Here is a 26,151-nt window from a genome sequence, read left to right as displayed (position 1 = left end):
AGAAAAGCCCTTAATGATGCAGGCATCTCAGAGATCTCTTTAAAAAACAATAAAATAATAAAGAGTGGGATGGGAAGAGAGCTTTGCAAAAATCACATTAACAAAAGACATAAAACAACAATCATGCAGATATTTTACGTTAAGCTTAAAAATAACAGAAGTTACTCCATTCAGTTGTACCTCCCACACAGGCCAAGAGAAGAGATAAAATAAAAAAAAAATAATAATAAATTAAAAAAGGAAAAAAATAAAATTGAAAGCGTTAAGTGCGCTGGAATCCTGTTTCTATAACTCCAGTCAAGGGGGACTTCTGACTACACTGACAAACCACAGCTCTTGAGTGTTGGGAGCTTGCTTTCCATCATGCCAGTGCACCACTTTCCTTCACCTTGGGTCTTCAGAGGAAAAAAATTGGAATCACGAAAGGAGTTACCGAGTTTCAAGCAGTCAGGCTTTGAGAAAGGTTCCATTCTCCAACATTTGTGTTCAAGTCTGAACGTGTGTGTACAGTGAGCTAACATTTGAAAAGACAGCAGTCTAAGTAATAAATTTTCAGAATGAAGAGAACTGTACAGAATGATTTCAAAGGCTTATACTTGACAATTATACATATTTTATGAGACAGTTATGCACCCTGTGCCTTTTATAAATTCACTGTTTTATGGATGCAGTAGCTCTTATTCTAGCAGACAGGATACACTAAACAAATCTAATGGTCTAAAAGCATCATTTACCTCCCCACCTAACAATGGCACTGCATAGATTTGTAGCTTTTTTTTCCTTAAACCCTTTCATTATCCCAGTGATTCTTAGCACGGCTGCAAACCAAGAATGAAAGATCTGCAGATACAACATTTGTTTAGCATTTGGCACAGTGGAGTTTGGTAGACCTATTTCGTTCTTTTTTGCCTTTACTGATGCTGAACTTGTAATGCTGTGCATAAATTACAAACACACTGGTGAAGTAAATCATGTGGAAGCTGTCTGATGCCCCACACACATGTGTAAATGCTTAGATAAGAGCAAGGTCTGCTAAAAGTGAGTAGCAGGTTATCAGCCCCTATAACTGTACCAGCAGCGGGTGAGGGGTGGAAGCAGATCAGCTCAGCATGGAAATGATGTTCAGCATTCAGATCAGCATGTCAGCTTACTTCTCTAAACACCTGCAAGTTCACAACAGCTTCAAAATACAAACAAAACGAAAACAAAAAAAAGAAGGTTTCTGATTATGACACTGACCCCTAAAACCCTTCCGACATTTACTTGGTGGAAATGGGTCTGGTTTCCATGTCTGGACAGGGAAAACTCATCAAACACAATCACTTAGTATTGCTTCCCAACAGGAATGTTTTGTAAAATAAAAATATACATGCAAAATAAGCCTGACCTGATGGCTTCCTGAAATCAGGTGAAAAGCTTTCCCTTGATTTCCATGGCATTGCAAAGGCAAAGCCAAATCTGTTCTGAATGGGTACCTCCTGAGGATGTGAACAAACATTTCAGAGGTACTCAGTGCTTGACCAGCCTCTGCTCCCATAACCCGGTGCACTTTGAACCCTAAGGGCAAAATGCAGCCTCTGGGAGAGGAGATTATTCTAATTTCCTCACATGGCTTCCATGGAAATGAGTGGAGTTTCTCAAGTGAGAAAAATATCTGTTGTGAAGATTAAGGTCAGTATTCCTTTCATCTGCTACATACACACATACGCACACACGTGTACTTTAAAGAAAACATCCACCACACAATTTCTAGATTGCAAATTATATATATATATATATATATCTTTAAAAACAGGAGAGAACATAAACAGTTTCTCCCTTCATATATATGTATTCACTGAGTCACGTAGAATATGAAAAAACTATATTATGTAAATCATCATATTATCTATAATTCTCCAACTGTTTTTATAGAGACACAGTGCGTTCATTCTCTTTTTTAAAAACACATTATGTGTCTTCATTGGCTTGGTAGCATATTAGAATGAAGGCGTATGGATAAAAAATGCAGAGGATTAAACAAACCCCTTGAGTCACGTTATTAAACAGGATCCTCCCCCAAACCAGCGTTAAGTCCTCCCTATGGAAAAGTGTCAGCGACTTAAGGGTTAACACAGATTCGAAAATAACTTCAAAAATTAGAGGATTACACAGACAAACATTTGGAATTCATCCCTCTTTAAAAATGACAGCACATTTGGCAAGTGTGAGCAAACATCTCCAACTTTACTGGGTTTGAAAGATCGGAGCACAGCTATTCACTGACAACCCAAAAGCTGCGAGCTGCAAACACGCCTCGGCTGGAAGGACTCGGATACTGGGACAGCACTGCTCGCTGCCTGGAAGGTTTCCAGCCACTTGCAAGGCCACTTGCAACACCCACTTTTCCAGCCACTTGTTTATCGTGGACTCATGGCTGGTGTCAGCCACCACAGAGCACGTCGGGTTTGAGCAGCACCCCGGTTTGAAAGGCGGACTCTTCAGCCCACGCTGTGGGAACAGATGGCCCCTGGGGCTGCAAATGCCTCTTCCAGCATGGCCATGGTCATCTTGCTTCCTCTGTACCTCACGCCTCAAGGCTCTCTATCGGCCGAGCTCTCCAATGAACCTCTGCAGATGCCCTTCATTTTGGAAGCCCGTACTGTCACCAGAGGGGCTGGCAGCTCCCTGCTTTCTCCATCACCCCGAACGATATCACAAGTGATCCCATTATACGATGTTCTCAAGAATCCCGACTGGGTTTGACTTTGAGAAAAAGACAAAAGTTTCCTGTGTTGCCATTGTTGTTTTGTAATTTTGTATCTTCATTTTCTCGTTATTATGAAAAAGGACCCTTAGATTTATTAATACAGTCCATCCCTCCACAGTCACTATAAAACAGACTCCATATTTTCACACCACTCATGATCTTCAAGGTTATAGATAAATTTTGTCCTATGTGGTTGATTTTGGGGCACTGAGTCCCGCCCCAGATTGTCTAAGGTGAGAGTAGAGGCAAAAAACTCACTAGTGCTGAGACCACCTTCGTGGTTCTTGATGTATCTTTTATAGTTTTTCCTCAAGCACTGCCAGGTGGTTGTATATAGGATGAATGCAAAAGACTTGAGGGCTATAGCAATGCTAACGTACAGGTATCTGTAGACCACGTTGTCGTACAGCGCGCAGGCTCCTTGCTCACCACAGAACGTGCTCCAGAACAGACACGTGGAGTCAATTCCAGCCCCGAAGATCAACGGAGGTGGAATAAAACCTGTCAAAATAAGAGAGACAAATCATGCTTTTATTTTCTTAATGATGAAGAGAGAGGACGTGGTTGTGCTGAATGGAAAGAGGGCACTTAGCGAGGTTAATGGTCCCAGATGGAGCCTGGGATTTGCTAATTTTTTTTTTTTTAGCTCTAAATCAACCTAAACAAAGTGTGCATGAGTTTTTAGCTTGGAGTCAATGTCTATGGAAGAGATTCCTGCTGATATCCCAAATGCAGGTAGGATTTTACTCAAGTTTAAGTGCCTCTCATTAAGCTTCTGGTTAGCCTAATGAGACTACGTGGAGGGGTAAATGAAAAAAGAGGAGATTGCTCTCTGTTTAGATGCTGGTAATGCTGCACTCCGGGGTGTTCACTTGAAGGATGTCACAGGACTCCAGTTCAGTCTGAAATCAGCTGGAACACCGAGATCTGGTTTTGGACCTCTCCCTGACACAGGAGTAGGCTTTCTCCTGATCTAAGGAGAAGCAGAAATGGCTTCTTATGAATTCCAATAATTAAATATGAAAAGAAGGGAAAATTTCAGCGTGACTTTAAGTGAAATATCACAGTAGCATTCTCCTACAGCCACTGCAGCTAAGTGCTGATGAGCATGTCTCGTTCTGCAACAGAGCTGCAATCTAAAAGCAGAGCAATCACTCCAACACCTTTTAACCAATAAATGGGACATTTTTCCTCTCTACTTCTTCCCATCCTATAGGGTTGCTGTAGAGGCTCCCCCATTTCAAAGTGCTTCAACAGTGGTTAGGGCACCCACACCCAGCTGTGCACTCCCCAGTCAGCACCAGGCACTGAGCACAGAATCACAGGTATAAGGGTATATAAGGGTAGGCTGGAAGCAGACAAGCCCTAGGGAAAAAGAAAGAAAACCCAAAAAGCCCTCTGCTGTGTGCTAAGACAGCAAGCAAAGGAGAACACCCCGTCTATATGAACTGAACAGCAGGTGGGCAGTGAGCTCTCCCAGATTGGGCACTGACAGCATCACTCCATCTGTAGGTGCTGTGACTATAAATACACGTGTAGGCACACGGACACGAGGACTGCAGATTTTAGATAGAAAGCGTTTAATCTTGGATTCAATTTCATTACTAACCTGCATTTCATGGCTTAAATATGATGCCTTCCTTCAGCTCGTTGCGAACAAAGTAATGACATTCATGACATATATCCTAAGACTACAAATAAATTGGTTGCATTCACTGTTCCCTGTGGTAACTGAGATCTTTTTATTTTATTTTGTTGATGAATAGAGCTCTGCAGGTTTTGTTTGATCTTCCTTACAAGTTAATAAGAGCAGGAGTAAAGAAAGGCTACACGGGCTTCTGGTACACATCTGAACCATGAATGTAGTAAATAAAAATAGATGATATGAAAACAAGACAATCTGTTTGTTAGAAGCAATAGTTCCAGTCATCACATCTAAAACCCAGTTATGTTCTGGAAACAATGTCAGTGCCAGCTCCCTGTTTGTCACTGCAATGATGGGAAAGTCTAGGCAGAGCTGGATTTGCTTCTAAGTTAAAAGATGCCTGTTTCTGAAACTTGCAGGCAACTGCACACTGAATCCAGCATTCAAAAATGCAGCCAGGCTCATGCCACAAACAGGCAAAGAGACTGTGTTGCTGAGTGCAGTTTGTGTGCCTGGGGCAGTGCTGCCTCTGGATGCCACCTTACCTAAGGGCTAACATCCAGATGTGGCACTGAGCAAGGAAAGCTGCATCTGGACCATAATTTTGAGGTGTGAGTCCATACTTAGTATGCTGAGAGATGCTGATGAAAAGCTTTGGAGATGCACAGACTGAATTTCAGAAATAGCCACCGTTCCCATTTCAGCTTCAGCTGGTTTTGCATGTTTTCAATATCTTAGAATCATAAAGGTTGGAAAAGTCCATTAAGATCACCCAGTCCAACCACTGACCCGACCCCACCATGCCCACATGCCCACTGGCCAGTGCCACATCCCCACGGTTCCTGTTCACCTCCACGGGTGGAGACTCCAACACCTCCCTGGGCAGCCTGTGCCAGTGCCCAACACTCTTTCTGAGAAGAAATTTTTCCCAATATCCAACCCAAAATATATGTATATGTATAATTTGGCCTCAAAACTGCTTCTTATAACACCTGAGGAACAACGTTTTTCATTGAACTCCAGAGGTACATCTACTTGGATGCAAGCAGAGGTGTGGAAACCTTAAAGAACAAAAGAAGAAAGACTTCTTTTTAGCTACCAGTGTTACAGGTCATTCTAATCAGGGAAGAGGAAGAAAGTCCCAGGACTGAGCCAGTACCTCTGAGGCATGGGAGGTGAGGGGCTGCACTGCAGACTGGAAAGCTCTTTCAAGAGCAGTACTGCATTTTTGTCAGGTTGGGAAAGACAAGCAAACCCACTGGGCTTGGAGGAGAAAGAAAAGGCAACTTCTGTTAAATGGGAGTTATGTCACAATGCATTGTGAGCGCCATTCAGAAAGGATGTATCCAGGAACCCTTCTTTTCCATTCTAGGTAGACCTGATCACTGCTGACAATCCTTGGCACAAACAGATGAAATTATCACGGGAGTTTGTCTCGTGCTCTTTGCAAAATTCATTTTTTCATTGCAATGGATTCGAACTGCACATTTCTGATCTAGCCCAGCACTTCCCCAGCTACCAGAAGCACTGAGAGATTTCAGGTTTCTGGTCCTATTTGCTTTATCTTTCTACACACGATATGTAATAGGAAGTTAACTTCCATAGCAGAGCCCCCTGTATAGCAGCTGCTGTTTGAAAACCTTTGGCTCCAACCACACTCTGAGAAACTGCTATTGCACATTTATATGAAGACAGTGTTATGGTGTTCTCTCACAGCAGAATTCCTGTGGAATGAGATAATATGTCCAGGAGGATACTGGGAGAGTTCAGTTGTGTTTCATGTTATTACAGTGAATATTAAAGAGATTCAATCATGCTTTACCTCTTATTGCAAAGTGTTGCAAAAAATTCCTGCTATATATATATTTCATTGCAGAAACTGCAGGGCTGTAGAAAAAAGCTGTCTCTGCCTTACTGAAATCTATTAGCTCCGATTGCACCTCTGGGTCTCATACCACCTATATTTAATATACTCCTTTGGTTCAAGAAGCAGCTATTATCACTCTCTTCTTAAGTCAAAGCTTAAAGGTGAACTGAAAAGCTTTTAAAATATATCAGTAAAGCTAGTCAGATTGTTAAGGGCGAGATTTGGATACCCTGGCTTATCTTGAAAAGCACCTTTCTCTTCATTTTCTATGGGCTCTAGCTACATTGCTGATATTCTACGGGATGTATTCTCTTATTTCAAGGGAATTCCTTGGTGACAGAGCAACACATAAAGATTTGAGTTTGAATTTTTACTATGGCTTCTTTACTGGAAGAAAAAGAAGATCTATTCATCTTCAGTATATGTCTGAGCCCAGTTTTAGTGGAATTGAAGGTGCCGCTATCTCTGAAGATTTCTCTCTTTCAAAAGGAATAAGAAAGAGAGAAAATCTTTCCCCTTAAATATCTTTTCCTTGAGAAACAACAGTCTGCAGATGCCCTCCCTGCAGACTTGCCTGATGACACTCCACATTCAGCCAGCAAGAGCTGCAGACAGGCCAAAACCCAAGAGCAGTGCTGACAGCACAGGAAAATGCTGCCTTTGCCAGGCTTGATCCAGAGCCAATCCAGCCCAGACTCTTCCCTTTGACTTCCCTGAGCTCTTGGTGCATTTGTTTGATGGAGCTTTCTGTATGACTGCAGCTACTTTACCAAGAGCAATGAAAATCTAATTGACTTTAACACAAACTGGTCTGGGACCATCATTTCCCTTTGAGCTTGTGGAGAGTGAGCTGTTACCAAAAATAATAAAATACTTATTCAAGGCAATGAGTGGTACTATGGGATTTTTGGTCCCCTACTTCCTAGTGCTTTACTGCAGCCTAGAAGATGGCATTTAACTCACCCCTTTGTGACTGGGGTCAAGTAGAGAAGGCACTGCCTGTGCTCTGCTGCAGGAGCCCTAGAAACAAGTAAATCCCACTTCCAAGACGTGCAGAAACCATGCACACTCACACAACGATGGGTCATTGAGATAATGAGCTGAAATATAGGGGTTGTAAAACAGGAGCCATCTCTTTAAAAGGGAAAAAAATCCACCTAGAAATAAGGAGCAGGCAAACAAAAGCCCAGTGTGCTCCTTTTAATTCACACATGAGAAACACATACTGGTCCAGAGGAAGGAACAGCCATATGCATTTTAATGGGATATTAACCCACAGGAGAGTACAATGACTTTGCCCGTCTAGTTTTACTGTTTTTCTTTCTGAGACACAAGAAAGAAGGGACAAACACACCATATGTAACATAGGTCCTGTCCCTGAAATGAGGATAAAAATACGTATTCCTCTACTTCAGCCACATGCAATACAAGCAGTAATTGTGCAAGCTGCTGACACGTTAATAGCTATAGGAGAGAACTGGCTGCGTGAGAGCATGGCAGAAATGGTCATTTCTCATGCAAGACCACATTTTTTTCCATTAGCACAATTCAAATGGCAGGAAAAGTGCCTTTGGAAATCTGGATGCCATATCCTTCATAGGGAGGTCTTGGACCCCACTGCATCAGATCCCACCCGTGACAACTGCAATTTCTGATGTCAAGTAAGTACGCATGAAGTAGAATTCAACTCTCATATATTAAAAACAGTGTTTTCTGTGAGAGAGGAAAGGGCTGGGGGAGAAAGACAAGTCATCTTTGTACCTACCTAGCAAACGGAGAAGCAGGAAAAGCACCCCCAAAGCATAAGACTTGAGTTCGGGGCTCACGGTTCTGTAGGGAGAGAGGGAAAGAGTGAAATCGATTCTTATTGTTCTGCTTTCATTAACACACCCCATGGCAATTCTGTGCTGTCAGACAGGATGCCACCACCACCTCTTCAAAAAGTCATTAATGTGGCTTTTCTTCTCCCTTTGCCTGAACCGCCTACAGCCTCAAAAGTAATTGCAGTGGTGGCCATGTGATAGGTGCAGGAATTTAGCAAAGTCATTAGCAACAGCAGCTCGTCTTGCTGTTGGATGGGAAAAAATGAAATTCTCATCCCAGCAAATTGTCTTTTACCCCATCGTGTTTTTAAGGCTCCAAATGTTGAGAATTAGTATCATCTAGAATCACAGAACCATGAAGGTTGGAAAAGATCACTAAGACCACCTAGTCCAATCACCAACCCGCCATGCCCACTGACTACACTCCTCAGATGTTTCTTGAACACCTTCAGGAAGCTCCACTACCTCCATGGGCAGCCTCTGCCAATGACCAACCACTCCTTCCGACAATAAATTTTTCTTCACATCCAACCTGAGGAGAGAAAACTTCTTGCCCTGAGGCTTCTCAGACTATTGAGAATAGGGGAGGAAAGGAAGATGGAGGACCAAAACGTTCAGTAAAACTGTTGGATCAAAACTCCCAGTGGGGATATGCTCAAATAGAATAGCGTTCATGGAATTTGTTTTATACTGGGAAAACAACTAGTGCCCCACCTCTTTCTACGGACAGAACCCAGTTTATTTCATTAGTATCAGCCTTCAAAGGTGCTTTAAAAAGTAATTCATGGCTTTATAATTCGCTTAGCTCAAGGATGCTACCGGCTAAAGTTATCCTCTTGAGGAAGGCTCAGAGAAGCCTTTGGCATTTCTGAAACCATTAATTTGGTTTTAAGTCTTATAATAGCATTTTATGTCCCACAGGATACAAAGGCTTGGAAAGCAGATAATGATCCCCATGTGACTGCATATACATTGGAGGGGAATCCCAAAAATACAGATAAAATAGCCAGAAAGAGCAATTGGTTTTAAATTAAGAAAAGACCAAGTTCTCACGCATTACACAGGTCATGTAACACGATATCACGAGTCTTGCATGAAGCCCAAACCTCTGGCTGTGTTTCAGCAGTTACCCAGGCTCAATATAAAGACTTAATGCCATGCCATGAAGTATTTAATCCTGGAAAAATGTTCAAGTAGTTTATGGCTTGGCTCAAATAGGATCCTACAGTAGATTGGGAAATGAAGGAAAGGGAAAGAGCATCAGAGTTTATTTTATGGAAAAAAAATGATAATCCTTTGAAAAAATCACAGTGGGTTTTTAATCAATAATGGTGTTCATCTGTCCACCCTTCTGCATTAAAGACCAAAGTCCATCTCACCCTTTAGGGTGAAGTAACATTTGCCACCTGGAGACACCGTCCTATCTTTATTGCCTACAACAGTGAACATATGACTTTCCTAGACAAGACATCTAATTAGTAGACACTGAAGCAAATAAATCTCACACCAAATGCTCAGATTCTTCAGGGTATGGACTTGCACTTATTTCTGCCCACGTGGTACCTGCTTCCCCTGCTGGACAAGCAGTAGCAGACACTTCCTTTCTGCAAAGCTTTATCCGAAACTGCAGAGAACGTGAGGTCGTATATGGTGAACAGCTCTTTCTCGTGTATTTTAGTGGCTAAAACACTAAAACTCCGATAGGTGTGTAGTTACTAATTTGCATGGATGAAAATTAATTTCCCAGAAGTGAGAGATGAGTATTTTTCATGTTCCCTTCCCTTCTTTCTTGGCTTGTATTCTCCTTCCTGGCTGCTGACTGGCTTATCTCATTTGAAGTCGACACGAAGACAACTCCATTCAGGATCCTACAGGTGCTGGCAGCTCCCTTGAACAAAGAACCCTTCAAACTTCAAATTGCTTTTGCCACAATATTTATCACAAGAAATTTGATTTCCCTTTAGCTACTGCAGATGCAAAGAGAGAAAAAGAAAAGAACTAGTATGTGGAATATCTCATTTTGTATCCTGCAGGGAGACATGCCCTCACAGAGCTGTTCTGTCCAAGATCCACTGAAGAGTGTGCTTCTAATACAAACCTTATTGATTGGGTTTTATTGGAATTTTCCAGGCTGCAGAATGGATCTTCTATTTATGCCTCTGGTTATTATTCGTAGTAAGTGACAGCCCGGACAGATAAGTAATTCTGGATAAACGTGGGCTTAGGTATAATGCTTATATCATAGGGTGAAGTGTTCCATGTGTCTGGAAATAACACAAGGTCAGATATTTGAATAAGCTACTTCAGCTATTCATATTGGCTCTACTCACAGATGTCCTTCACAATTTCAAGTTCCTTCTGTTCTTGGACTTGGTTCAGGATGAGAGAAGTTAAACACAAGGGGGTACTGACCAACGCTCACCTTTGCAATAGCCTTTCATTTTTCCGTGGTTTCTAGGATCCCCAGGCCATTTCTACAGGTATCTTATTAAGCTCTTACCTGCTGAGAACACAGGGCTGCACTACCACCACTTTGCTGATGCAACTACAAAGCCCACGTTCTGCTGCACATCCGCATTTCTGTGAATATATCCATATTCCCAGTACTGAACACACTGGTGGGGCAACAGCACCCATGGCCCCGTTCCCCCTGGGAGCAGCCCCCAGGTAAGCCGTGGGGTTACCTGATGAGGATGATGACCGACGGCGTCTGCGCCATGGCCCCGATCATGCTGCAGACACACATCACACAGAGGAATGTCAAGAAGGCCTCTTCGCAGCCGGGACTGGGGCATTTTCCAGGAACGACGGTGGCATTTTCAGCAGGGACAGAGCTGAGGCAGGAACAGCCACTGAGGTTCTGTGGAGGAGCATGGGGATTCAGAGTAAGCATGAGCCACGGCCCCACCGCTCGCACTCTGTAATGCCACAGCCACTCTGAGCCCTCCTACAGTTAATAAAATCACTCCTAAGTGCTTATTTGAGGGGAGCTTGGGAAGGATTTCAGGAGCGTGCCAGCTCTGATGCATGCAACCAGCAACCAGCAAGGAAACACCGTCCCTTGGCTTGTTTCTTTCTTCTGCTCCTTTCAAGTCTCTCCCATAAATGTCACTGCGACAAAATTATTACCAAGTAATACTCCTTCGGAGAAGAATAAAGAAACGATTTGTGTCCCCGAGACACAAAAGAACCCCAAATTATGGTTCTAATTACTTTCCACTTTACCTCTGTCTTCTTGGCTCCTGCAATTAAACTGAAGTACATTAACACCGGGTAAGCCTGCTGCCCTGTTCCTGGCTGTGGGTTCAGTGCCTGATTCCAGCATCCTCAATGCTGGGAAGGGGACAGCCACAGGAGGTGCAGCAGACCACCACGAGCTCACTATTTCAGCCTGGGGCCACAGACACCGCTGAACCAGGAGCCCTACGGGGCTGACGAATGACATCTGGTTCAGAGGCATTTTTTGTAGAGCTAAAAGCTGCAGTGGGGCAAGATAAACTATCGATATGTGATCAGGAGGAGGGGCGGAACAACTGCATTTTTCTTTGATGTCTTCAGCAAGTGCAGGATGTGAAAAGAAGCTTTGTTTGCTAGTCGCACATTTAGGTTTTTTTCTTATTTTCCAGCTCACCCTCCTGAATTTCTGAGCGGGGGATGTCAATGCAATTAAGGAGCACAATACTACCAAGAAATCCCTTAATGAATACAGAATGAAACGATCATAAATGATTCATGGCTTGTCTTCCTTGGGCTGCTGGGTTTGCGGGTCACATGTTTGTAAGAGAAGTAATGCCATAAAGTAAAACATGCGGAAAAACAGCTAAATCCCCTCCCCTTCCCCTCCACCACATCAAAGCAGAAGTACCTTTGCTTTTCTGCTGGGGTGCCCTTAGGACTGTACAAAAGTATGCTTTCTGGTTCACTGGCTCTATAGTAAAGGAACCATGGGGACAGTGCTCTAGCCTTCCTGACACCGATCTCTTTCTTCTGTGTAGGAGTCAAATGATTTTCTTCCAAACAAGTGCGTAGCGGTCAAGAGAGACTGCAGTGCAGAACTCCAGGAAAGCAGGAGGAGACATGCAGGTGCCTTTCTGGCTGGCAAACACTCATTAAAATAACAAACCCCTGTGCTGTGAGTTAGAAGCTGCTACCTGAAGGCTTTGAGCTGGTGGCAATTAGGACCACTGCAACGGTGTTCGGGCAGTGGCAGCAGTGCAGCACTGTACCTCCTGGTTCTTACTGCAGTAACCAACCAGCCATGACACAGCCCAGCAGATTAAAACCCATCTAAATGCTCAGCTCTACTGAAATACCCTGGGACTAGATTTCCATCAGAGCAAAGACGAAGAATTGGCTGCTTATTTCCAATAAGCTCTCATGGAGAGAGCAAAAGTACCTTTTTCTGGCAACAGCGGGGCACATTCTCCTCCCACTGATGTGACTTTCTACCTGCTATAACAATCCATGTCACCGGACCCTACCTTTGTACCCTGACTCTTTGTCCCTCCATCCATTTTTTCAATCACTTTGCACCCAAGTGGTGTCCCAAAGCAATGCAAGTAGTTTGTACCAACTACATCCGCTTGCTTTGTGCTGTGCCTCATCCTTACTTGGGAGATCTTTGATCTTTTATTACTGACGTGCTACACAACTCACAGAGATCAAACAAGGCAACATCAAAGATGGGCTTTTACCTTCGCCCTGTGGAGAAGCAACTTTTTTGTTACCCGTGCCAAATTATTACAGATTCTCTTCTCTGCAACCCCCCCCGCCCCCAACCACCATTCAACCATTCAACCACACCACACATTTATCAGACTTCCACGGCCCAGCAGATTTTCTGTGGATATGTGAAGCTGCACAAATGCAGAGTCTGCATCCTACGTCTGGATTAATTACCTACACAAATTTCCCATGTTTTCAATCATCTCATATTTTAAACCCTGGCTCTGATGATAGGAAATAGACAAGCTGCTACTTCACTGTAAAGCCTTGAGATGCCAGTATTGCAAGGCCAGGCTGGAAAGCAAGCACCTCCAGCCTAAAGGGAAGTTAAGAAAAGCACTATCAATACTGTCAAAGGCTTTGCATGCGTGGGTCACTCGTGGGAATGGCCCAGAAGAGATTCTCCTGTGGGCATCAGAGCTCTGGCTGTCAGCACCGACACTCATAAAGCTTTTCGGATAGGTGTGCAACCAGCTCAATAAGAGAGCACAAATGAAAAAGAAACAACTAACTGAGCTACAAACCGCTTTCAGAAATTGTTCACAGAGGAAAATTGGAGAGAAGCAGTCAGAAACGTCCAAGGCAGTAAAGTTAAATAAAGCATTCAGAGAATTTTATGTCTCAGTAAAAAGCAACCCTTGGCTCATCACAAGCATATAACATTCACAAGACCCTCTAGACAGGTCATTACCTGGATTATGGGTTTAAAACCTGGTTTGGAAATTTGGCTTTGCCTCAGGGCCACTGCATAGCCAAACTGGTCCATAACTCTTGGTAATACCCTTTTCAGATGATGCTATTGCTTCACTAATTTGTGTTCAAAACGTTGCTGCAAAGAAATACACAAAGCAAAGCAACAAAAAGAACTCCGAGATGGAGATGAAAGGGCAAAATAAGAAAGAATGAGTGAATAAGAGAGGAGGAAGGGAGAGTGAGGTTCTTGCTCGGAGGTTTGCTCTTAAGAAGCACGAGGTCAGGCAGCTGCATGCTGAACAGGCAGAGCTGAATTTTCATTACCGTGCTCCTTCCAGAGGAGCAGGAGTTTTGCCCTGAGTCACACAGCGAGGTGGTTGTTCCTGCACTCCAGACATGAGTGACACTGGTTGTATTCTTGCTAAGGGCTCAGGGAACTGGTGAGACACTGTTCTGCGTGCCCTGGACAAGCTGGCTTCTTGTTAAAATCATCACGTTACTGCTCCAAGGGTCATGTCTCTTGCTGAGAGGAAGGCAGAAGGTAACGCCTTTACGTGTACCATGGCCGGGGTCACACTCTCACAGAGTCCATGCTGGGGCTGCTGAAAGCACCCTGACTCCACAGTGCTTCCCTGTTGTCAAAGGGATGCCTGCATCTTCAAGACTGGAGTGGGAATTCAGGAGAGAAGAGGTGTGAGCTCCTGGGTCATCCGTACCTAGAGACTGCTCTTGTTAGCAGTGACCTTGTGTCTCTGCTGCCTCCTCGAAAGGAAGGATGCAGCCATGGAGAGACAACTACACGTGGTGTGCACTGCAGCTGCAAGTGGTCACTGTGACCAGGCTCACCTCCCACTCACTCATGGTGTAACTTGGGAGACGTCAGCATTTCAGCAGCACTAAATGGAAAACCAGACTTTTGAGATACTGCTAAAAATTCCACGTCTTCGCACAGAGATGGATTGGTCTGCAGGAGTTTTCTAAAGGAATAAACTCCTGAGAACTGAGAAATGGAGAAGTAGAGGGAAATCTTCAACACGAGTGAATGAAATCAGGATCTGGTCGTGTCTATCTAGGGAATCAGACTTGGGAAAATAGCAAGTGGAAAAAAAGAGTAAAAGAGATGGAGCAAACTTAGTCAGGTGGACGGGAGCAGCAGGAGGAGACAGATGCTTTTCCCACAGCTCGGGCCAGCAGGCTCATGCAGAAGATGTGAGTTCTGCCAAAGGACAAACATGCACATTTCCCCTTGTGTTCCTCTGCTTCAATACTGAGGAGAAAAACTGAAGGAGGAGCAGAAGGATGAAAAGCCATCCTACTTTGAGAGTGACCCTGGCACACTGCTGACAGAGCAGGAGGGCATTTTTTTGCAACAGAGCAAAAAACAGCTAAGGATAATCTGAGTTTTAGGGGATTTAACCACTACTGACTGCAAATGAGCTGCTCTACCAGGTATCTGCTAACTTCTCACAGATTCATTCCTACAAACAAGAGCTACCAAGGAAGGGCTGCTTACTGTGCTGCTGCAGCCAGCAAAGCAGGCAGACAGGTAGGTGACCCCATCTGCCCCACAGACTGGAGTGAAGGAATCTGTTTGGCATTCACAGTTGTTATTGCAGGGGGAATATGGGTCCAGAGATGAGGTTGGAGTTGAGCTGTAAGAGAAAAAGAAAAAGAAATTAAGAGGCAGTGTAATGATGTCAGCTGTCTTTTCTGATCAGTGCCATATAAACAGGGCTTTGAAGGGGGTCAGATAAGGCAAATAAATTACAAAAAGCAGAGTGCAGGCTATATGGGTCCCAGTTGAAGAAATCCAGGCTACAGTCTCTCCTGGGGACAGAAATGCCTTGGCCACCATCTTTCCACAACAGGACATCTCATGTGAGACTTGGGCTACTTTGCCTTTCCAATGAGCAGCCCCAAAGACTTGCCCAGGGAAGTGCTCTGTTTTTCTAGAGCAGTGAGCAGCCGAGAGCCTGAAGGTTTCATCTCCAAAATAGTCATAACTATATGCTGAGGAGCACCAGAAGCACCAGAAAATAAAGTATAGATTAACTCTCTCCACATCCTGTGAGTGCTACAGTGAACTGGGTACATCATTTCACCCATGTAAATGGGTTTGGAGCTATTAATGCTCTCTCCACCATCTCTGAATTTCCCCATCTCTAAATCACGGTTTTGCAAATCCCCCTCAGGCACTTCAAAAAGCAAATGAAGCACTGTGTGCCCCTTGATGTCAGGAGAAACCAGATGGTGCACTGGACCCAACGCTATATAAGTGGCCACAGGTTCACCATCGGGTCTGGCACCTTTAGATTCAGTTTGGCTGATTTCAATAAAACTCATTTGTCAGCTGTGGGCACTCAGCTCTCACAGAGATGTGTGGTATGAAAGCCCTCAGAGTGAGAGCACTGTTTGACATGGCCCTCATTAAGCTGCTTGCTTCATGTGGTTGCTTGTGGGCCAGCACTGCCTGAAGGCTGCTCATGGATGACAATAACACAGCATTTCTGCTGGCAAGGCTGAATGAGATTTGCCTTTTGCTGACTGGTTGGAGGGGAGACCCTGAATCTCTGGGTACTTACTTGTTTCCATAGGGAACAGTAACCCCTGCCACAGGTCCTGTGTCACATCCCAGGAACAGGAACGAAACATAGCAAGCTGTGGACACCAGGTTCACCAGCATGGCCATCCTGATGGCTCCCAGAGCAGAGAGGCTGAGCTTCTTCACCAAAAGGCCGCCCAGGAATATGCCCAGACATGCACACGGGATTGCTGTCATCCCTGCAAGAGGAAAAAATCAGCTAGCAACAAGAGCAGGTAAGGCTCAGTGAACAACACTATTACATGGTGAAATCTTCTAATAATCAACTACTGGAGTAGCACCAAGCTGGAATTTATTCATTATTTGAGTTTCTTCTTGGAAGTAAACAAATCCCAAACCACAGAGGCTGTGATACCTGGCAGTGTTAGAGCCTGTCTGGACTGGCAGACCAACTCACCGACCACTTCTCTCCTGTCCACATCTCAGGCACTGCACAATTAAATCTGTGCTGCTCTCTCCAGTCTCATTTTAGGGTACAAGTGGGGCTGCCTAACAGAGAAGAATGTATGCAAACAGATATTCTGCTTTGTGCAGATAAACCAGGATCTTCTTTCAGTTTTCTCCCATACTGTAGGGGGATAGCAAAATTGCTGAGGTTGGCCCACCCTAACCTGAACAGCAGCATCTCTAACGCTTCCTGTGACAACTGGCAGCCAGAAAAGTCAAGAATATTCTGAGGTGTTGACAGACTTTGGATGAACTCTGCTTGGTATACTTCAAAGTACTGTGATTTTCAGAGATTAGGCAGCAGTTGCACAAGAAAATATTAAACCTCCCTTATAGAATCTTCTTCAACGGTAAGATGCAAAATCACTGCCAGAAGTGACTCACTTTTCGGGCACAGAAAAGCATTATCACACTAAACTTGTCTGGGTTCAATTTAATCCCTTTGCTGCCAGTTACGCTCCAAACCTTACCTACCCAAGCTAAGCACAGAAGTGCATCCAAATCCTGGCATTTATGGACTCCTACAAACACCACCTGGGAAATCTGGCAGCAATGCTGCTTAAATTAAACAAGTTGTTGTGAAGACAGTGGAAGTATCAACGTCTCCCTTCCTCCTGCTGGGTCAGAGGCAGGATGTGCTCTGGCTTGGGGCAATTCCCACCCTGCAGACTGGCCAGCTGTACACATGCTAGTTGGCCAGGCATTCTCCATCAAACACTGCAGTGGTTTTCCTTCTACCAGTGGGTCAATAGAGAAGTTGCCTTCCTTTGCCAAGCCTTTAATTTTCAGGACGGACAGAAATACCCAATGTGTTTGAGACCTCTGTGTCACTGGTGAAGGCAACAGTGACAGCAGGGGACTGTTTCTTTTGGAAAACTGGGCCAAAATGGAAAAATATCAGTGTTCAATGTGAAAATAAGTAACTGTCAGGAGAGCAGCTTGTGAGTTTTTTATTCTGATACTAAGATCCATCCTTTTCATGATGTCCCGGTTTTCAGGAGGTCACTGCCAGATGCCCATCTGGTGAGCTGTGCTTACAGATAACCCAAAACCAACTTGCAGATATTTTAAATGAGTGCTGCTGCGAGAACGGATGTCATAAGCAAATCACCAGACTGCTTGGAAATGAGCAGCAGGAAAAAATAAATGAAGATCCTGCATATGCATCAGTATCCTGACAGAGAACAAATGAATGTAGAGAAACACAGAGAATATGGGAAACAGCAGCAGTACAGCAGACTCAGAGAGAAGGGGAATTTGAAAGACAACCAAGCTGCACAAGCAGCTGATCGCAGCCCTGCCATTTCCAGTACAAGGGGAAAGGAGGGACAAGCAGGAGGCTTTGGCTGCCTTAACCAAATGGACATGGGCTGGAGAAATCTGGGATATGTGGACCAGGAGACAAGTAGTTGGATGGGCGGCCCTGTAGCTTGACAAGCAGTTGTGGTTTTATGTAACCAAATGGCTCAAGAGGGTTGGGATTTCTGCTGTACATCAGAGCCACTGTGTTTCTGGATACTCCAGGGCCATCACCGTTCTGAGTGTTGGGCAAGTTACTTTTTTGGCAGCCTTATCAGACAGCTTGGCTGCAGCCAGCAGCCATGCTGAGCACTTTCCAATGCCACTGGATGCTGGAGCCTCGGCAGTGCCGTGGTTACTCACCCAGCAGTTGGTTGGCAGACGAGGTGGTGAGGTTGAACTGCTGCTCCAGGTACTTCCCCAGGAAGGCAGCAAAGCCTGCCACCACTGCGATCTCCATGCAGGCTGCCAGGATGATGCAGGTGAAGACAGGATTGGAGAGCAAGTGCTTTGTTACTTTGGGGATCACTAGAAGAGACGGAAAAGGGAGACGTGCTATTGTGTAGGCTCTGCTCAAAGCGCTCTCCTGTAGAACAAACACATGGTACTAAAACTAGATTGGCATAATGCAAGCTGACTGAAAAGTGGCAACACCAGAATGAAGTACCATCTAAAGAGCCAGATAATGGAGGTGCAAAAAGAAGTCACCTGTCATTTTCTTAAGTGTTACAGCTTATGTAGAAATTTTGAAGGATCAATGCTTTCCAGCTTGTTTCCTCCACAGGGAGGTCCACCAAAACCCAGTATTGTTTTTATTGAGCAAGCTGATGAGCACCACACATTATTTCAAGCCTTCAGACACAAGTTAATCCGAGCTCACATCCGCCTTGCTTGCCAATAGACATCTTGCAGCACATTTGGGTGCAAGCTGAAACTCTCCTTTTTAGCCTGGAGATGTGGCTGCTCACGGGCATAAGGGACATCAGGCACATTGGCCTGCATGCTCCCATAAGCCTGACCTTGAGCAGATGAACACCTTTGGTGTGGACCCCACCAGCCTCGGTAGCTGGGGACACACTGAGCTCTTTGCTGTGCAATGCACACCTGCTTTAGTTTCATGATCCCTTGCTCCTCCCTCCCGAATCATTAGTGTCCAGAGTCCTCTTCTCCAAGCCCATCTCTATTTCTGATAAGCAAACACAAGTTACCTTACAAAGGGAAATCTGGCTAATGAATCAGATAGCACATTTTCTACTTCAGCGAACATTTTAATTATTGCAGAGATAACACAGCTTGAAGAGGAAAACATCCCAGTACAGGAGAAAGCCTTGCTTTGTCTCAATACCTGATGACTAATTTCTTCCTGAATTAAATGTGAAAATCATTAAGTTTGAAAATTACCCTGCTGAAGTGGAGTGAAGCCTCAATGGGCCCCTATTTGCATTCTGAAAATCCATTTCCCACCCCCCTCTGGCGTACCAGGGTCTAGCAGATGACAGATTTCTCTGGTGTGGCTTCTGTTTTCCCTTAGGGCTTTTTTTTTTTTGGTGCAAAATCTAATTGCGTTGGCCTCAGCAAGCAAATGCATGGCTCTTTGTCAAGACTCCGCTTGGGTCCCCACAGTTCTTTCTTTGGGGGAAAAAAAAGGGTTATAATTAGGTTTGATCTAACCTTTTTGGAAGGGGCTACTCCACAGTTTTTAGTCTCTTTATAGCACAAATGTTTTTTTCGTGCTGTACAAAATTCTTGCTTCCAGAGGATTTGCTGAACATAATGGAGGTGCAGGAGGCATAGGATTTTTTAGTAGAATGGGACTATAAAAATAAAAATAAAAAGAGACAGGGAGGGAGAAGCCACAGTGATTCAGACGTGGATAAATCTCAGAAACCACCTGCTGCCTCCTTCAGTTCTTTGGTGGCCACCTACAGACCTTCCCATTTTGCCAGGAAAATAAGGGGAAAAAACAGCGAAGGTGGACTTGGCAGAGCTGAGATTGGAAAGCCATATTTAAGGCATTACTGCTTTTTGTGCCTCTGGAGCTCAATTTGTACAAGATTAATGGATTCCTTGAGATGCAGCTCTGTGCCAATTCAAATGTAAAGACACAGAGGTCTATTTGTAACTTTATCCACCAAATAATGATGACAGCCTGACTTTTGCAGGAGGGAGTTCAAGATGGTGGATATTTACTGCTGAAGATGGCAATGCTGGTACCAAATCATCACGCGTTACAAAGCCCAAATCCATCCATGTCACTCGTCTGGTCAATATGCACTGCAACAGGGCTCTGTTCCTACTGGAGGGTCTGATACAAAACCCACTGCAAAGAGTGCAAAGGCAAAGTAGGCAATGCCAGGCAGCTTCCACCATCCCTCAGCATGGGCCAGCTCATCCCCTTTTATTTTCTAAGGAAAATGACAAGAGGCTCCCCAAAGAAATGAATATCCTTTCATCTTGCTACTGCCACCCGTTACGATGATTCATTTGACACCTGCTGCTGCCTTATCTGTCTCAGTTCTTGGGGTGAAATACCTCTGGGAACGAGATTAAAAGTCAGCAGTGAAGTTTAAAATTCTCTCAATAGACTGAAGTGACGTGCTTTCAGCTGCCTGGCATATGGTGCCTGGTGTGAAGGGGGAATGGAAAACATCTGAAGGGGGTCAGGAAAGCCCCAGCACAACAGCTTCTTCCCTGGAGCTGATCCCAGCTGAAGTGATGATAAACGTTACCCTGAGCCTTGCTGACTCAATCAGAACTTGGACGTGTGCTCTAGCCCAAAAAGTTAGCTGCCTGCTTTGCAGCTTCAAAACGTTGTTATAAATCTGACGTTGAAGTCCACGCACCAAATGGGAAAAGAAAGGAGGTAAGGGTTTAAAATAATCCCAAGAGGCCTCTAGGAGAATGCACTAGCTGTATCAGACATGGCTCAGAAAGACTCACCCTCCACCACTGGATGTTTGGAAAAGATTATTCTCAGAAAGAGTGGCTGGGCACTGGCACAGCTTCCCAGGGAGGTGGTGGAGTCACTGTCCCTGGAGGTGTTCAAGAGCTGTAGGGATGTGGCACTGAGGGATGTGGTCAGTGGGCATGGGGGGGTGGGGGGGGAGTTGATAGTTGGATCAGATGACCCTGGAGATCTTTTGTAGATTCTGTAGTCAAAAAGACCAGCTCATTTAACATAAGATCCTCATCCCAATGTACTCAACATGCTACAGAAAAGTGATTCCCATTGCCAATGCAAGATACACCGAGAATAAGTAGAATCTCATCATCTTTTCTCCACTGAAGCATTTATGCCCAACACTTCAGACTTTCTGCTTGCAGTGTTTGGCCATAGGATCATTCAGGTTGGAAGGGATCGAGGAAGATGTCCCACAGCTCTCATCCACCCCCGCTAATCTCTCCAGTTCCCATCTTGTAACACCCTAAGCAACACCCAGGCCAAACATTGGCTGCAGAGGCGTCAAGCATCCTCTCCTGCTGAGGGTGACAGACCACGGGCTCCACAAGCAAATGCGCTTATGTACACCAAGTAGCTTTGATTTGTCACTAAACATCGGGGAGTACAGGGAATAATTGGCAACCTCATTACATGAGGTTTAACTACTCTCCAGAAACGACAAACTATAATCATCATGTTGGTGCTTGAAATGAATTGTTTGGAGCATTACAATCACCAAGGCCCCTTTTTCCAGTTGGAGCACCCTACAGAGACATGTTTTCAATTTGCAGTAAAGATGAAGAACGCAGAAAGCGAAGTAATAAATTAGAAGGAAGTTTAGAGCCCAGTCCACCTAGGACAGTATGATGAGGGGAAGGCAAAATTTAGCACTGATCTGAAATACTCCTCTCCAACAGCAATGAAGGCAGCAAGCATCAGATTTGAATAGGAAACAAAAGGCAAGATCTGCACCTCGCTTGAGGAATATGGGATAAAGAAAACAGTGCAGGCAGCAAGAAGAAAATACCTCCTGGAAAAAGGCAGCTCCTATAAAAGGGAAGATGGAACAAGGCAAGAGGCACTAGAGATAACTCAGGTGAGTTTAATCTATCAAAGTCCATGAGGTCTGGGCAAAATTAATATCGCAGATGGCACGAAGGAGAAGGATGACACCCGTGTCAAACAGGCTTCTTCAGAGACAGGACCTGAAACACGTGTGATGTTCTCAGATTCGTTAAAGCTGTGAATTTAGAACTAATTGTGTTAGCTGCTAATCTCATGCAATCCTACGAGCTCACCCTGAGGAATACAGGCATTTCATGACTTGGGACTTCCTGCACAGCTGGGAGCTCCTGGCCCAGCAAAACCAGAGGGCGCTTTTGGGGAAAGAAACCCAGGATGCAGAGCAGCTCTCCCCCTGGGTAGTCAGCAGATTGGTGCACAGAGCAGGAAGGAAGCGAACAGAAGACAAGACAGCTGTCAGCTGTACAACTCAGCCCTCCTACACTCTTGGAAATGAAGCTGGGTGGAAACCAAAATGTTTCCAAATCAAGGGAATTTGTAGTTTCGGAATTCATTTAATTTCACTGTAGGTTTTCTTTTAATTTCTTGTGAATGAAATTCTCCCTCCAAAGCTGAAGGATTCCATACCAATTTCAATCCTTTTACATTTTTTTATTTCTCTAGACAGATGCAATGAATTTCTAACTTAACTAATTTGAAAACAAAAAGCATTCAGAGCGGGATGTTTCAGAAGGGTTAAAGAAAAAGCCAAGGAAGCAGCCTGAAAGCAAATATCAGCAGAATTGACCATTCAAATTCAAAGAGATGGATACTTTCCTGTGAAAAACTGATTCTGACAGTGTATTTTTTCCAAGCACGTCCTGGAGCAGGTGGTGTGTTAGTGCGAGGTGAAGGGCAGATGCTGGGCAGACAGGAGCAGAGGGCACAGGTGCCCTGCCAGAGCTGAGCGTCATCTCCAGACCCAACAGCACAGAGGTCCCCAGGGCAGGACAGAGGAATGAATGGAAAGCTGTGCCCTCAGGGCAGCAGGGCTGCTTGCACAGATGACACTTCAGAGCTCTGGGCTGGAACAACCCTGCCAGGCTGGCATATGAGTAAAGATCAATGGCAGCATTTATCCATCCTCTTCCTGTTATTAATCCTTCACTTCCCTGCGCTCCCAAATGGACTGGTGTTGCTTAACTGGAATAGTAATCACCTAAAATGGTGCAGCACGCATTCTCTCGTTTGGAGGTGGTAAGCTCTTCTCAGTGCTATTTCCAGGCTTTCTGGAAGACAACGTGCTCCTTTCTCGTGGAGAAGGGGAAGATGGTTGCTTTAATATTAGTCACAGCTTTTCTCCATACTAAAGCCAAGAAATCTCAACCAGCCTTGCATCTCACTATCTCTCAAAAGTGGTGTCTCAAGCATCCTCCCTCCAGACATGCCCTGATGTCTGCTGGCAGTCACGACCCAGCTGGGAGCACATCTCCAGGTGACACAACCCTACTTCCCTCCTGCCATGGCCACTCACTTGCAACAGTTACTGTAAGGCTTGAAAAAAACAAACAAAAAAAAATCAGAACCATTTAATAGCCAAAAAGGAGTTCAGCCTTCAAAGATGCACTACTGATACAACACTGTTCACACAAAGCCCAGAGAATAAACTCTCCTTTTCACACAATGCCCAAGAGATGGATGACCACACAAATCCCAGTGAATGCTTCCAGCCACAGCCCCATGTACATCTTCTATTGTTCAGCTTCTCAAACATACAAATTCCAAGCCCATGACAGGCCAAGAGACATATATATGTATATAAACATATATGTATATATATATATTTATTTATCAGCTGCTGGCAAAACAATATACGTTTATACATAGCAAGATTGAAACCTCCACCTTCAGCACTATGCATCAGGGATGGGTGATCCAGAGGTTGGTCCTCCCTTGCCATCCATGTCTGCTCACCTCCAAGAGGGCACGTGGACAAATGTGACTCTTGGCCATGTTCTGACTCTGACAACAGTGCCAAGGGACTTGAAAGAAGATGCCAGCTACCAACACCACATTGGCTGTGACAGCATCAAAGGCGTAACTAAAAAGGTCATTCCCTCTCTTATTTGATGTGATGTAAATTGTACTTCAAAGTCCATCTACATAGAGACTTCTGGAACTCACTGATCCGAATGGGGTTTACCTGCAGTGACAAGACTAACATGGAGGACTGTGGTGCCTCCTGATGTAACCAATACTTTGAAGCATATGGATATGGAATTTTAATTTCAGTACTTCAATGAGCAGTAGCTGCTGTGGCACCTCTCTCTGCGGCCTGTCTGCGTGCAAGTCAGCTTGCTCTGCATCATCCCCAGGCAGAACTGCTGCCCCTCCATGCAGCACCGACACACCACACTCGTTTATTCCACTGTATGAAAACCTGCAAAAATGTCCAGCCCGTGCCAAAATGTAGCAGCCAGAACCAGATGCTCCAATGGGTCCACAAAAAGCCACAGAATCACCCAGATGGATGTACCACGTAAAAAGCCTGTTTCCCAACCCTGAGAAAATCCTTGCCACAAGGACAGGAAGATAAAATCATTCCACTGACACATTTTCAAACAATCTATCTTTTTACCTTTCCTTCCATTTGAATTTTCTCATCAAGCCAACATTTCACATCTCTGACCTTCCCTTAATGAACAACCGCATCAACTATTCAAGGCATTTTTTATATTTGAGAAAATATTTTTTCCCAAAGCCTCTTTTTCTTCCCCACACACACCTCATTCAACTCCCAATTACAGCAGCTGCACAGGGAATAAGTGATTTCGTCCTCAGTCATCAGAATGTGACAGACAATAACAAAACCTGCTCTGCCACAGTGACAGAGAGTGGGACGGAGCCACCAGTACTACAGAGCTGGTAGTGCTTCACCCTCTCAGATGAAGGATTTTCTGTTGCAGTGTATTGAACAAGGATATGTGCCCACACTCCTGCACTATGCGGGATCTTTAGCTGACCTTAATTAGAACCAGCTTCATCGATGTCACCGAAGGATGTGATATAGGGTTTTCTACCCTCACCTGCTACAAGCCATTTTCTGCCCTGCTGCTTTGTTGCTGTTCTGGGCTGATATCTCTCTCTTTCCCATCCCAGTGTAAGGGCTGTGTTGTGTCTGAGGCTGCACTGGCCCTGCTGCCACCCCAGCACTGGGAGTTCCCCATCCCCTCTGTCTGCCTTTGCTAGTTTGCTCTGTTTCAGGAGGCAGAGGAAAGCAGGACTGCTCACAAATGGCTTCGGTGACCGCGTTCCCCTTCATTTTTATCAACTCTACAGGAGTATCATGGATTTCTGAAGATTTGTATTTTAAGAAAAATCTTTCAAGTGGAACAAAGTCTGTCTTTAAAATGAGGACAATACCAGAGATAATTAGAAGCTAGGGACTGACATCTCAGGATACGAGGCTTGTATTTTTTTTCTCGGCAAAGGTAGATAGCCCAAATCAGAGCCCAATTATAAATCCAACCAGCTGTTAGCCTGCTGCTGCTGCCTCTCACAGAAAACGTGAGCAGAGCCAGTGCCTCACCTCGCAGCTGCTGGAAGCAGGTCGTGCTGCTCTCCGCATCCAGCGCGTGCCGCAGGACCCCGTTGCTCGGCTTCGTTCTCTCGTAGTCCCTGTCAGGAAGCATGGCCTGCTCACTCTCCCCAGCGTGCTCCGGCCGTGGGGGTAAGGACTGTGGGAAGCCAAACATGGGCAGGGACGAGAAGAAGAGTAAGGCACCACAGAGCAGGAAGCCTCCCCACCACGCGCCAATCCAGCGAGGGTCATCTGGGGTGATGTCCAGCTTACCTACAAAGGAAAATGTATGTCAGTGGTTTGGTTGGCTGAAGGGAACACAAGGGAGTTAGGAGTCCTACATCCATCCCATGCGAGCTATCAGCACATGCAGATCTCCACCAGCAAGAGGTCTTTAGGACAAGCAGCCCATCCCTTTGTCTGTCTTGGTGGCATCTCCAGTTTCTGCAAGACCCCACAGTCAGAGCTCCTCTGCGGTGTCTTTGGCTCTGCCAGCTCTAGGGTGCTGCTGTGTATCAAGTGCCCCATTTGCTGGCACCGAGGTTTTGGGTCTCACCGGCCCAGTGGGTTAAACAGCTGAAAAACCCTCAGGGGCCTCCCTGAAAGCTGCTGGATGGTTCTGGAGATGGCTGATGGAGGAGTGATGTGCTCTGCAACACAGTGCATATGGGCTCCATGGTGTGAAACCTGTGCTCAACTAAGACCTGTGGCCGCACGAAGACTGGAAAATACCCGAAAGAATAGTAAACACATGCAGCTGGTGTGCAAAGACAGCATG

At 44.9% G+C, this 26,151-nt stretch overlaps 2 protein-coding genes across 2 annotated transcripts in view; both read right to left on the bottom strand.

Annotated features, from left to right (window-relative positions):
- The window catches only part of CHD2 (chromodomain helicase DNA binding protein 2), a 284,189-nt gene that overhangs the window by 208,119 nt on the left and 49,919 nt on the right, over positions 1-26,151 (bottom strand). The window lies entirely within an intron of this gene.
- SLCO3A1 (solute carrier organic anion transporter family member 3A1) overlaps positions 1,272-26,151 on the bottom strand; it is a 111,845-nt gene continuing 86,965 nt past the window's right edge. Inside the window, exons 4-10 of the mRNA XM_065734017.1 lie at positions 25,383-25,646; positions 18,214-18,378; positions 16,085-16,283; positions 15,016-15,154; positions 10,769-10,944; positions 8,027-8,091; positions 1,272-3,250 (exon numbers count right to left, since the gene is read on the bottom strand). Of these exons, the coding sequence (XP_065590089.1) occupies positions 2,871-3,250; positions 8,027-8,091; positions 10,769-10,944; positions 15,016-15,154; positions 16,085-16,283; positions 18,214-18,378; positions 25,383-25,646 (1,388 nt within the window). The 3' untranslated portion in view covers positions 1,272-2,870. The remainder of the gene's footprint in view (positions 3,251-8,026; positions 8,092-10,768; positions 10,945-15,015; positions 15,155-16,084; positions 16,284-18,213; positions 18,379-25,382; positions 25,647-26,151) is intronic.

This window comes from Cyrtonyx montezumae, unplaced genomic scaffold (genome assembly GCF_038088225.1).
Source record: "Cyrtonyx montezumae isolate F1298 unplaced genomic scaffold, pur_monq_1.0 scaffold_17, whole genome shotgun sequence".
Taxonomy (NCBI): Eukaryota; Metazoa; Chordata; class Aves; order Galliformes; family Odontophoridae; genus Cyrtonyx; species Cyrtonyx montezumae.
Note: the sequence above shows the minus strand (reverse complement) of the source record. Positions and strands in the feature narration are given on the sequence as shown.